This window comes from Microcebus murinus, chromosome 6, assembly GCF_040939455.1.
Source record: "Microcebus murinus isolate Inina chromosome 6, M.murinus_Inina_mat1.0, whole genome shotgun sequence".
Taxonomy (NCBI): Eukaryota; Metazoa; Chordata; class Mammalia; order Primates; family Cheirogaleidae; genus Microcebus; species Microcebus murinus.
The window spans coordinates 79,757,878-79,771,690 of NC_134109.1; the positions used below are offsets into that span (position 1 = coordinate 79,757,878).

General features: G+C 45.3%; 1 protein-coding gene across 5 annotated transcripts; it reads left to right on the forward strand.

Moving 5' to 3' along the window:
* The first annotated feature begins 215 nt into the window (after positions 1-215).
* Positions 216-13,813, forward strand: KNSTRN (kinetochore localized astrin (SPAG5) binding protein). Of its 5 annotated transcripts, none has more exons than XM_012766415.3 (9): positions 216-617; positions 751-845; positions 3,816-3,948; positions 4,959-5,006; positions 6,088-6,193; positions 6,413-6,506; positions 9,940-9,995; positions 11,069-11,143; positions 13,045-13,813. In XM_012766415.3, exons 1-9 carry the CDS (start codon positions 358-360, stop codon positions 13,174-13,176), a joined length of 999 nt encoding a protein of 332 aa, XP_012621869.1. In that variant the 5' UTR covers positions 216-357; the 3' UTR covers positions 13,177-13,813. The 5 variants fall into 5 exon arrangements, with proteins under 5 accessions (XP_012621869.1, XP_012621870.1, XP_012621872.1 ...); XM_012766416.3 differs by having other exon boundaries at positions 216-566; XM_012766418.3 differs by having other exon boundaries at positions 11,079-11,143; positions 13,045-13,174.

Consider the following 13,813-nt stretch of genomic DNA (forward strand, 5'->3'; position numbering starts at 1 on the left):
AAATCTGGATCAGTGCTATCAAAGTTAGGACTGCGGGTAAGTGCCGTAGGTATTTCACCCCACAGGCCCTTTTCCTCTAGCCTCACTTGTCACTCTCCACCTGTAACGGGTAGTCTTCATCCAAGTCAACTGCTCCTGGCAATACCCCGGAAAATCACAGACCAAATAAAGGAGATTGTGACATGGGTCCCACGCAGGCCACGTTTGCTTCTCCAGCCTGGAACACGACGCCAGGTGCTCATTAGCTCCCCTGAAGCCTGCGCATGTACCACCCCCTGCCCCGCCCAGATCTGGGGGCTCGGAGGCCCTTCAGTAGCGAGCGCATGCTCTCGCCCCGGCGCGCGCCTTCCGTGCAGCATGGCTGCTCCCGAGGCCACGGCCCAGGGCGGAGTCTTCCGTACAGCAGGGCTGCCTACAGAGCGCGAACCGCAACCGCTTCCGCCCAGATACCGGAAGTTTCTGTTTGAAACGGAGGCGGCAGACCCGGTCGGCGGCGCGGCGGTTGAAGCTGAGCATCTTCTGAACAGGAGCGACCAGGACTGGGGGCAGGAGCGGCAGGCGCCTGGGTTCGGCTCTCCTGCGGCGAGGGACTGGGCTGGATGTGGGGAGCAGACAGGGTGGGCTGGGAAAGGAGGATTTGCTCTTTCCCGACCCGGAATTGGGGCCGTCCGCGTCGCGCTGTCCCTGGGCCCTCCACCTACTAGTGCCGGGTGGCCTAACGCTAGGTAACATTCACCTTGCACCTTCCAGGGTCCAGCCGTGCCGCCTCGTCACGATGACCAGTGTGGTTAAGACCGTGTACAGCCTGCAGCCCTCGTCTGTGCCGAGCGGCGGCCTGCCCACAGGTGAGTGTCCGCGCCGCCTCCCTCACTTCCCACTCCCAGCACTGCGGACTGGCCAGGCTTGGTCAGGCACTGGAGTGTGAGGATCTGATCGGTGGCTGGAATGAGGGTCGCGGGCAGAAGGAGGGCATTCCGTAGGCTAGCCCCCGCTAGAACCAGGCTGCGTAGGTTTACGATGGGAGTTAAGGGAAGGGCCCAGGTGGTAGGATTTTAGACCTGCCCTGCACCCTCTACTCTACATCTGTGCTGCATTCATCAATTAGATTCACGTTGCTGGCTGTTACACAGTATTATTCCCATTAAGCTAGGAATCCCCTTCTAACCAGTTATCCATTTTATTTCTTGGGCTATCATGACGGATTGTGTTTGTTGTCAGGGGGGAGAGAGGAGAGTTATTTGAGGAGTGGGTTCTGCACAGTGTGTCTCATTAGCACATTCTCAATAAATGTTGAGTGAAGTGGGAGAGAGGGGTCAGGCCTAGCTAGAGTATTTGACAACCTTGGGAGAAGAGAGACATCTGATTATTTTTAATTCCTGTGCCATAATTTTTAATTCCTGTGCCATCTTGCTTTGTGTTGTTTTGCTTGTGGCTGAAAGTCATCTCATAGGGTGTGCAGTTGTCAAGCTACCTAATCTAGAGATTACAGCATAGAATAAGCTTCAGACATCAGAAAACTGTTGTGGAAGATTATGGAGAAGCTATTTATGATCCCTTTCCTGATGATTCCATGCAGCTGGTAGAGGAGCGGTGGCAGGATTGAGCTGTGAAGTAAATAGGCTTTTCTCCAAAGGCTTAAAGGGTTCTGTTGGTCTTGTGTTGCTTCAGAACCACCTGATTGTTGATCCTGACACCTGCTGGGACTGGGCGTTGCTGGATGAACTAGAGCCAGGTCTTCTCACACAGCTGTGACTTTCCCTTAGCTGCAGTGCCCCTCCATCAGCCAGCAGTGACTAGCTCTCCCAGCCAGGCTGGAGGTTTTCATCTCTTTCCTTTCTATCCCTGTCCCAGCTTTGTAATCATATGTAACCGAAACAGTTTAACATTTCTAGACTATCTCCCAAGTTTTTCTTTGGATTTTGAGTATGGGTGGGTTGTTTTTAAGCTTCAGCTTTTTTAATAGATAATATATGCACATATTTTAAAAATCATAAATTATGCAGTGGAAGAACAAGTTTCCTTCCCTTCCTAGACACCAGCCATCCAGTTCCCCTCCTTAGTGTCTCCCATTTTTTAGGAGACATCTTTGTTAAATCCTACTAAATTTTTCCTACAATGCCATCCGTAGGTTTTGGCAAATATGAATTATTGAAATCAATTCCAGTCTATGAAATGTTAATATTGATCAATTTACTGTTAACTCCATTTTACATGGGGTAGATTTGTTCATAACTATTAGTAACTAATACTTTAGAGAATAATCTCCCCTAAGATTACCTTTTACTTTAGACAGATACTTCAAAAAGAGCCCTTTTGATATTTGCTTTGTGGGTAAAAATATCAAAAATAGACAGTGCAGGTGCCCAGTAAATGAGTCTGTGCATGAAATTCTTTATTTTTTTAGAGACAAGTCTTGGTCTGTTACCCAGGTTGGAGTGCAGATCATAGCTCACTGCAGCCTTGAACTCTTGGGCTCAAGTGATCCTTTCACCTGAGCCTCCCGGGTAGCTGGGATTACAGGTCCTAGCCAGTGAGCCCAGCTGAAATAATTTGTTGACCAGAGAGACCAAACTTATTCCAAATTTGTGCAACTGGAGTTATCAAAATAAATTCTTTATCAGATACAAAATGTCCTTATCCTAATCTCTATGATCTGGTGCTTTGTACCTCAGTGCTTCAACTTGATTCTGTTGCAATGGCTGTTAGGTCAAGCTTAAAGGGACCATTTTACAGTGAACAAAGTGAAAGTATAGTCTAGAAAAGCCAGTGTGTGAGGGTGAGGTGGAGGGTGCTTAACTCCAAAGTAAGTTACTTGAATTTGCTGTGCAATATAAATGGCAGACAGTATGTGCGGACAGGGCGGGGTGCTGGCATACAGCTAAGAGGAAAATGCTCTCCTTTGGGGAAGAAGAGTGTCATGGCAGTGCAGCAGTGCCCTAGCAAGAAGGTCCAAATAGAATGCCAAAAGGAGAACCTCAACTTAATGACAAGTAAACAAATGAAAAGGGCTGGTGGGGCCAGGCACAGTGACTGTCACCTGTAGTCCTCGTACTCTGCGAGGCCGAGGTGGGAGGATCGCTTGAGCCTAGGAGTTTGAGGTTGCTGTGAGATGTAATGACACCACTGCACTCTATCCTGGGTGAGACCCTGTCTCAAAAAAAAGAAAAGAAAAAGAAGAAAAAGGGCTGGTGGTAGAGGCAATCAACATGGAAGAAGGAAAGAAGACCAGAGGAGATAGTGTAGAGATGGTCTGTGAAACAACCATGAAACTGTGAAGCATTTCACTTATTCAGCAAGTGGTTATTGAACCTTGGTTCATATGCCAACTACTCTATTAGGCGCTGGGGACACAGGAAGGCATTCTTATAAAAACAACTAAGCAAGAGTGAAAAACTCAAAGCAGCTTGAATGTTGCCTTGGGGGAGTGTGCAGAGTGCTTGGGGAGCTTAACAAGATGGTACAAGGACTCGTTATGTTTTGTCTGCTAACTTCCACCCTGCCTTTCATTATTAGCTCTTTGCTGGTATGAATCTTTACGTTCATATTTATACCCTCTAGCCATTCAGTTCGATGAAACTTTTGGCTACTCTCAAACATGGTGTACTATCACATTTAAAGAATTTTGGTTTCTATTGCCAATTAGCCTAGAAGTTTTATTCTCTTGAATTAATTTTCACAAATTAGTCAGAATGAAATGAGATTGGTCAGAATGAAAATAAAGGTTATGACAACTTAGAATGAAACTCTGTTTGTTACAGGGTTGCAACTTTTGGGTCCTAATGCTTGAGATTTTATTGTCTTATTTTCCTTTGCAGACACACAAACTCGAGCCACTTCTAAGAGTCTATTACCTGTTAGGTCCAAAGAAGTCGATGTTCCCAGACATCTTCATTCAGCAGGTTCAGAGACTGATGTTATGAAAATCACCAAGCTGAAACGAGAGAATGGGTGAGAGCAGATCATTGGTATCCAATGTGAACATCTTGCTAGAAATTTTTCAGTACTAAGAATTAGAAAATAGGTCTTGGGCCAGGTGCGGTGGCTCACGCCTGTAATCCTAGCACTCTGGAAGGCCGAGGCGGGTGCATCGTTTGAGCTCAGGAGTTCAAAACCAGCCTGAGCAAGAGCAAGACCTCGTCTCTACTAAAAATAGAAAGAAATTAATTGGCCAACTAAAAATACGTAGAAAAAACTAGCCAGGCATGGTGGCGCATGCCTGTAGTCCCAGCTACTCTGGAGGCTGAGGCAGGAGGATCACTTAAGCCCAGGAGTTTGAGGTTGCTGTGTGCTAGGCTGATGCCATGGCACTCTAGCCTGGGCAACAAAGTGAGACTCTGTCTCAAAAAAAGAAAGAAAAGAAAATAGGGCTTGGGGGAGCACAAGGCTCTTGAACAACTATGATTAGTGGCCCATAGCAGCGCAGCATTGCTGAGCTCTTTATCACCACCTTCTATATTGATCTGTTTGAAAAGACACAGCAAGTGTTAAGATGAGAGTAATTCTTTCCTCTCATCACTTGCTCTGAACATACAAATGGCAGTACAGTAGTGAAACACCAGCCCTAAGTTGCATTGGTGAGGAGTGCAGGCTAGTTGTAAGCCTAGGTTGCTGGTCTGAGCACAGTCCAGCCCCAGGGTGGTGTGTTAAGTGTGTTCCCACCCTGCATTTAGTTCCCAGGTGAGTGAGATTGACATGAGATATCCACACCATCTTGAGCAGCACTATCAGGTTGCTGAGGTGGTCAGGAAGATACCCCTTCCCTATTCATAAGCCTTTTTCAGTAGTCTGCGCTGAAACAAAAATGCACGGGTCCTCAGAAATCCCAAGATTGTGCTGTTTGCCTTGTATATAATCTCTGGTTCTTTCCTTGGAAACTCAAGCTCTTTGTTCCACCTGTTCACAACACACATGACAATACTATGATTTTCTGATTACTTTCTTTGTTTTTGCTTGTCTAGGCAGATGAAAGTTGGAGACAACGCCACCAGGAAGAATGCCAAAAAGGGGTGAGCATTGGGGTAAATGAACTTGGCTGCTGTTTTAGGGTAGTAGGTCTCAGTCCTGGTTGTGCATCAGAATCACTCGGCCTGGGTACCACCCCAGAAACCTGAGTGGAATTTTGAGGGGTGAGGCACAGTTAGGTGTGAGAACCATTGTCATGGCAAGAATCAGTGGTGCTACAATATCTTGAGTACCAGACAAGAGCTTTTTGGGCTCCACACCAGGACCGCTGCTGATTAGAAATCAAACCCAGCTATGGCCCATTAGCAGGAGTGTGAAGCCTTCAGGATAGGAGGGGTTGCATATAGTTAGTGATCTTGACGTAGACATTCTGGTGGTGGCAGTGGTGGTGACAATGGTGGTGGTAGTATTGTGGAGAAGGATCCGTCTCTATTTGAGGCTAGCTTGGAAGTTTTGCAGTCCTGGCAACAGAAATAATAAGCTGAAAAGTCTGTACAAATAGGTTCTAGTTTCAAATCTTCTATTTGGGCATGTCTTAAAAGTTTTGAAGGCAAAATACTAGCAATTACTTGATACTTTCTCATGTTAGGGGAAAAAAGATTACTGCTTATCTAGTGGCTAGGATAAAAAAGAAAAAACACTAGCAAGAAAGACTGATAACTTCAAAGAGGCTTAATACTGATGTTGTTAAAGGCTATTTATTAAATGTTTACCATGTGTCAGTGGCTGAGCTAAGAATCGTACATGTATTTTTTATTCTTCATAATAGTAGTATGAGATGTAGGTATTTTCCTAATTCTAGAAATGAGGAAACAGAACCTCAGGAAAGTTATACCACTATGTAATAAAGCCAGGATTCAATCCTGTGTAACTCCATAGCCCTCACCCTAACCCAGGGGTCCTCAAACTTTTTAAACGGGCCAGTTCACTGTCCCTCAGACCGTTGGAGAGTGCGCACTGTGGGCCCTTGATGAGTTGGCTGCTAAGCAGAACAGGCAGCGGGGGCAAAAACACCCGGCAGTCCAGATAAATGTCCTAGGCAGGTCACATGTGGCCCTCAGGCCGTAGTTTGAGGATGCCTGCCCTAACCCCTTTACCTCTTCATGAGTACAACTATCATTACAGCTATAAACCACCAACTAAGCAAAAATCAGAGGAAGAGCTCAAGGATAAGAACCAGCTCTTAGAGGCTGTCAACAAGCAGTTGCACCAGAAGTTGACTGAAACTCAGGTAGGAGAGCCACCAGACCTCTGTCATCAGCTGCCACTGGGTGATCCGTGTAGAATCCTGATGGATGGCCCTTGGGTGGTGAGCAAGCCTGTAACGCCCAAGATCAGAAAGAGAAAAAGCCAGGCTTATGCTGTCGCTATCCAAGAGCAAAGGCAAGAAAGGGCAGCTACTCCTGGGGAGTGGGACAGTGTCTGATCTATCTGTGTGTCACTTCAACAGGGAGAGCTGAAGGACCTGACCCAGAAGGTGGAGCTGCTGGAAAAGTTTCAGGACAACTGTTTGGCAATTCTGGAGAGCAAAGGCCTGAACCCAGGTGAGAGCACACAGCTGCTGTGATGGAATCAGCGCATGCACTTCTTCCTGCGTTGACCTTGGCAGCATGGCATCAGTGGCCCAGTCAGTGCAGGGGTCACTTAGCAAAGCCCTAAAGATTTTTGGGAGCCTCTCTGTTTGCATGCAATATTGATTTTTGCCTAAAGGAATTTCAGATGATTATAGAGAGGCTTATCTCTTTCTTACCTGAACACTTTGTCATTCATTTGGTACCAAAAGGTATGACCTTGCAAATAGACCAGAAACCTTTTGTTTTTCTCAAGAGAGATAGAGCAACTTAAGTTTTGTTTTGTTTTATTTTTTTTAGGCAGAGTCTTGCTCTATTGCCCGGGCTAGAGTACAGTGGCATCATTATAGTTCACTGCAACCTCAAACTCCTGACTTCAAGTGATCCTATCGCCTGGGCCTGCCAGAGTGCTGGGATTGTAGGCATGAGCCACCACGCCTGGCTTAAAACAAAATATTTAAAGTTTAAAAAAAAAAAAAAAGAGGCTAGGTGCGGTGGCTCACGCCTGTAATCCTAGCTCTCTGGGAGGCCGTAGCAGGTGGATTGCTCGAGGTCAGGAGTTCAAAACCAGCCTGAGCAAGAGCGAGACCCCGTCTCTACTATAAATAGAAAGAAATTAACTGGCCAACTAACACATATAGAAAAAATTAGCCGGGCATGGTGGCGCATGCCTGTAGTCCCAGCTACTTGGGAGGCTGAGGCAGTAGGATCGCTTGAGCCCAGGAGTCTGAGGTTGCTGTGAGCTAGGCTGATGCCACGGCACTCACAAGTAAGACTCTGTCTCAAAAAAAAAAAAAAAAAAGAGAGAGAGAGGGAAAGCATACTGGAAACTTTCCCATGTGAGGCAAGAGAGAGAAAATACTGTTTCAAGCATTCCTAACAGCAGAATCACAGTGGTTAAGATATGACTCCTGTTCTGACTCTATTCCTGGAGAGCAGAGTCTACAGCAACCAAGAGAGCCAAAGAAGGAATTGCCCAGAGGCCAGGAGTGGTGGCTCACGCCTGTAATCCTAGCACTCTGAGAGGCTGAGGCAGGCTGATTGCTCAAGGTCAGGAGTTTGAGACTAGCCTGAGCAGGAGTGAGACCCTGTCTCTACTAAAAATTGAAAGAAATTATCCGGACAACTAAAAATGTATATGGAAAAAATTAGCCAGGCATGGTGGCACATGTCTGTAGTCCCAACTACTCGGGAGGCTGAGGCAGTAGGATTGCTTGAGCCCAGGAGTTTGAGGTTGCTGTGAACTAGGCTGACACCATGGCACTCTAGCCCTGGCAACAGAGTGAGACTCTGTCTCAAAAAAAAAAAAAAAAAAAAAAGGAATTGCCCAAAGACTGTAAGAGGCCCTCAGACTGAGTTGCAGAGCCAGAGAATGCCCAGGAAAGGGGCCTAGGCCTTTTTAAATTAAGGAATTTGTACTTTAAATGGTTCTGATTAACCTATGGGTACAGTTTAGGATATTCTTTACATTCACCACAGCTAGGTATGGTGGCACGGGCCTGTAGTCCCAGCTACTCAGGAGGCTGAGGCAGGAGGATCACTTAAGCTCAGTAGTTTGAGACCAGCCTGGGCAACATAGCGAAACTCCCATCTCCAAAAAAAACCCAAATAAAATAATTAAATATAGTCACCATAAATATTTTGCATGATTTTAATTTATAATGTGCATGCACTATTACCAAAAATAATTTTTTAAGGCCTTAAAAGGTTTTAAAAATAGTTTTGAGTCCGGGATTGGTGGCTCACGCCTGTAATCCTAGCACTCCAGGAGGCCGAGGCAGGCGGATTGCCTGAGGTCAGGAGTTCAAAACCAGACTGAGCAAGAGCGAGACCCCGTATCTATTATAAATAGAAAGAAATTAATTGGCCAACTAATATATATAGAAAAAATTAGCCAGGCATGGTGGTGCATGCCTATAGTCCCAGCCACTCAGGAGGCTGAGGCAGAAGGATTGCTTGAGCCCAGGAGTTTGAGGTTGCTGTGAGCTAGGCTGATGCCACAGCACTCACTCCACTCTAGCCTGGGCAACAAAGTGAGACTCTGTCTCAAAAAAAAAATAGTTTTGAGGGCCAGACACAGTGGCTCATGCCTATTATCCTAGCAGTTTAGGAGGATGAAACAGGAGTTTGCCTGAGCCCAGGAGTTTGAGGTTGCTGTGAGCTAGACTAACGCCACTACAATTTAGCCAGGGCCACAAAGTGAGACCCTGTATCAAAAAAAAAATTTTGTGGAGTCAGGCATGGAGGCTCATACAGTAGTGGTAGTAACTCAAGAGGCTGAGGCAAGAGGATTGCTTGTGACCAGGAGTCAAGACCAGCCTGGGCAACACAATGTGACCCCATCTCTAAAAAAAAAAAAAATTTAAAAATTAGCTGGGTGTAGTGGCATGTGCCCATAGTCCTAGCTATTTAGGAGGCAGAGGCAGGAGGATAATTCCGGCTTAGGAGTTCAAGGCTATAGTGAGCTATGATCGCTCTACTGCATTCTAGCCAGGGTGTCAATGACACCCTATCACACAAAAAATAGTTTTGTGTATTGTAAATAAAAAAATCCGGCCGGGCGCTGTGGCTCACGCCTGTAATCCTAGCTCTTGGGAGGCCGAGGCGGGCGGATTGCTCAAGGTCAGGAGTTCAAAACCAGCCTGAGCAAGAGCGAGACCCCGTCTCTACTATAAATAGAAAGAAATTAATTGGCCAACTGATATGTATATAAAAAAAATTAGCCGGGCATGGTGGCGCATGCCTGTAGTCCCAGCTACCCGGGAGGCTGAGGCAGAAGGATCACTCGAGCCCAGGAGTTTGAGGTTGCTGTGAGCTAGGACGCCACGGCACTCACTCTAGCCTGGGCAACAAAGCGAGACTCTGTCTCAAAAAAAAAAAAAAAAAATCCAACCTATACATTTCCTTATTTCCTTTGGACAAATTTGCCCCTGAGCTAAGGAGAAAATAGAGTGAATTTTTGTCCATATCCAAACATAGATCTCTACTATAAAAATAGAAAGAAATTAGCTGGACAACTAAAAATATATAGAAAAAATTAGCTAGGCATGGTGGTACATGCGTGTATAGTCCCAGCTACTTGGGAGGCTGAGGCAGAAGGATGGCTTGAGCCCAGGAGTTTGAGGTTGCTGTGAGCCAGGCTGATGCTACAGCACTCTAGCCCAGGCAACAGAGTGAGACTCTGTCTCAAAAAAAAAAGGAAAAAACAAACATAGATAAAATACAACTCTAGAAGGCTGGCGTGGGTGTCCTTGCCAAGGTGAGAACTCAGGGGAGAAAGTCTAGGACCAGACACAGAAGTTTCCCTCATGAATATTCCTGGACTTGTCCAAGGAGGGGTTGTTTCCTTTTGTTTAAGGTATAGTTCCCTGAGTGAGGCTGACTTTGTTGTATACATCAACTTTAGGCAGTGAGACCTTGACTTCACGGCAAGAATCCACGACAGATCACACGGACTCTATGGTGAGAGCATGGATGTGCATGGGTGAGGGCCCAGTGACCTTGGTGCTCTGTAAATCTGAGGTCTCTGCTGTGCGTTCAGCAAGTCCCGAGACCCAGCCTTTGGTCTACCAGGGTGGTAGAAGAGAGCAATGGGATGCATGCTCAAAATAGCATATTTGACTTGGAAGGTAGCTTTGTGCTTACAAATGTAAGTGATCTGAATTGAAAATGTACTTTAAAACACATAATAAGGCCAGGCGCGGTGGCTCACGCCTGTAATCCTAGTGCTCTGGGAGGCCGAGGCAGGTGGATTGTTTGAGCTCAAGAGTTCCAGACCAGCCTGAGCAAGAGTGAGACCCTATCTCTACTAAAAATAGAAAGAAATTAGCTGGACAACTAAAAATATATAGAAAAAATTAGCCGGGCATGGTGGCACATGCCTATAGTCCCAGCTACTCTGGAGGCTGAGGCAGAAGGATTGCTTGAGCCCAGGAGTCTGAGGTTGCTGTGAGCTAGGCCGACACCATGGCACTGTAGCCTGGGCAACAGAGTAAGACTCTGTCTCAAAAAACAAAAACCATGTAATAATGTGAACCTCTATAGAAAGCTTTCTGGTTCCTCCATTCTAAACTTTACCAAATTTCTCCTCTTACTCTTTTGCTGAGAGCTATATAATGCAAAGGTCAAGTCTATTACATTTGAATTCTCAGCTGTTGTTTTGGTGTCTTCCCTACAGTAGGAAGGTAATTGTTTGGGCTTAACGTCTCTAGAACTTCTGTGATGTCTTCTTCAGGAAGATCAATTGTCATCTTAGAATCATAGAGCACTGGATGTGGAAGCTTTAATCAGTCCCCACAGTCCATTAGTCTCCCCTTCTGTGGCTACTACATTTTGCTCATAAGGTCTGAGCAGTAGGACAGAGCCCATAGTAGTGAAATAATCTGGCTATTCTGGGGACTGAGTTCCTCAAGGAAGTCTAAGCCCAGTATGTGCAGCAGATGCTCAGTAAGTGACTGAGTGAATGGAGGGGTCATTATCCATCATCTAATTCAACTCTCATGTGAAGATTTGTTTACTTCATTGTACTTTCTTAGTTGCTTTTAGAAACTTTGCAAGATGAGCTGAAGCTTTTTAATGAAACAGCCAAAAAGCAGATGGAGGAGTTACAGGTAAGTCAGACATCACCCTGAGGCAAGATTACCATTTCCTACCACAATAGGTAGATTATGGAAGAGTCTTTATTTCCTACTTTTCTGTTTATTTTTTATTTTTTATTTTTTTTTTGAGACAGAGTCTCACTTTGTTGCCTAGGCTAGAGTGAGTGCCGTGGCGTCAGCCTAGCTCACAGCAACCTCAAACTCCTGGGCTCAAGCAATCCTTCTGCCTCAGCCTCCCAAGTGGCTGGGACTACAGGCATGCGCCACCATGCCCGGCTAATTTTTTCTATATATATTATTTGGCCAATTAATTTCTTTCTATTTATAGTAGAGACGGGGTCTCGCTCTTGCTCAGGCTGGTTTCGAACTCCTGACCTCGAGCAATCCGCCCACCTCGGCCTCCCAGAGAGCTAGGATTACAGGCGTGAGCCACCGCGCCCGGCCTTTTCTGTTTATTTTTAATAAACTATTTTGAGGGCGGGCTCGGTGGCTCACGCCTGTAATCCTAGCACTCTGGGAGTCCGAGACGGGAGGATCGCTCAAGGTCAAGAGTTTGAAACCAGCCTGAGCGAGACCCCGTCTCTACTAAAAATAGAAAGAAATTAATTGACCAACTAAAAATATATATACAAAAAATTAGCCAGCATGGTGGTGCATGCCTGTAGTCCCAGCTACTCGGGAGGCTGAGGCACTAGGATCACGATTTGAGCCCAGGAGTTTGAGGTTGCTATGAGCTAGGCTGACGCCATGGCACTCACTCTAGCCTGAGCAACAAAGTGAGACTCTGTCTCAAAAATAAATAAATAAATAAATAAACTATTTTGAAATAATTTTAGGTTTACAGAAAAGTTGCAAAATAACACAAAAAATTTAATTCCCCTTGTAGTAACATCCTGGTACATTTGTCAAAACTAAGAAGCCAACATTGATGCATTGCTATTAACTAAATTCCAAGACTTAATTTGTATTTTGCCAGATTTTCCCACTAATTTTCTATTCCTGAGGACTCTTCTGAGGAAATTTCCAGGGCATGAGGCAATTTGCAACACAGTAAATTGCTTAAAGTTGAGAGTTGAAATCTATATGAAATCCATGCTATGGAAAATTGCTATCTCAAGAAGGAGACCTGTAGTAAGAAATGCAGATTCTGGCCGGGCGCAGGGGCTCACGCCTGTAATCCCAGCACTCTGGGAGGCCGAGGCGGGCGGATTGCTCGAGGTCAGGAGTTTGAAACCAGCCTGAGCAAGAGCGAGACCCCGTCTATAAATAGAAATTAATTGGCCAATTAATATATATAGAAAAAAAAAATTAGCCGGGCATGGTGGCGCATGCCTGTAGTCCCAGCTACTCGGGAGGCTGAGGCAGGAGGATTGCTTGAGCTCAGGAGTGTGAGGTTGCTGTGAGCTAGGCTGGCGCCATGGCACTCACTCTAGCCTGGGCAACAAAGCGAGATTCTGTCTCAAAAAAAAGAAATGCAGATTCTGGCCAGGCGAGATGGCTTGTGCTTGTAATCATAGCACTCTGGGAGGCCGAGGTGGGAGGATTGCTTAAGCTCAGGAGTTCGAGACCAGCCTGAGCAAGAGTGAGACTCCATTTCAACTAAAAATAGAAAAATTAGCCGGGCATCATGGCTCATGCCTGTAGTCCCAGCTACTGGAGAGGCTGAGGCAGGAGGATCACTTGAGCCCAGGAGTTCAAGGCTGCAGTGAGCAATTATCATTCCACTGCCACTCTACCCAGGGTGACAGAGTGAGACCCTGTCTCAAAAAAAAAAAGAAAGAAAGAAAAAATAGAATGTCTATTGCTATTCCTCAGTAGAATAGAAACAGTATTCTGGTGTATGTATTGTCTTTCCTATGAGTCAAGAGTTTTTTTGTGTTTCTTTTTTTCTTTCAAAATGTCTTTCAATACAGGCCTTAAAGGTAAAGTTGAAGATGAAAGAAGAAGAAAGGCTCCAATTCCTAGAACAGCAAACCTTATGTAACAGTCAAGTAAATGATTTTACAACAGTCATTGAGGAAATGGAGCAGCTATTGGAAATGTAATAAAAAGCAAGTGGCCAGATGGCTCCCTCTTGGGGATAAACTCTCAGAGGAAGCCACTTAGGACTTCTTCTTGGCCAGGATCTTCTGGGACTTACCACCTCCAGAATGAAAACAATTTCTGCAGTAGGATTAAGGACAGTTTATGCTGGAATGGCAGTTCTTCCTTTAAGCAGGTTTTCCCAACCTTCAGGTTTATCAGCCCTCCTGAGCCACATGTTGATAATTGGGGCCTACAAGAGTGCCACCTGGAATCTTGGATTGACCTCCTGGGCAACCACTTGATGCTAGCACACCATTAGAAATGGGGGGCTAAACCAGTCACAGCCAGAGCATCTAAAATGTCACATTGCAATTTTAGGGAAGAAATCTTAATTACAAGTGCTTTATGGGAGACATCATTAAGGAGCTATGTTGTCCACTTTTAACTTGGAGCACTTTCTGTCCCATTCTGGTTGTGCTTCTGTACCTCATTAATTTATGGACTTAAAGTTGCTTGAAATGTTTTTGGCTTAATAAATGGGGTAGAGGTATAGATAGTAATAACATGTACTTGAAATAATACACCTTAGAGCTTTTTAATGTAAGTCACTTCTTTTTTTTTTAAAGTGCTACTTTCAAAATAAATATTTCTATAAAT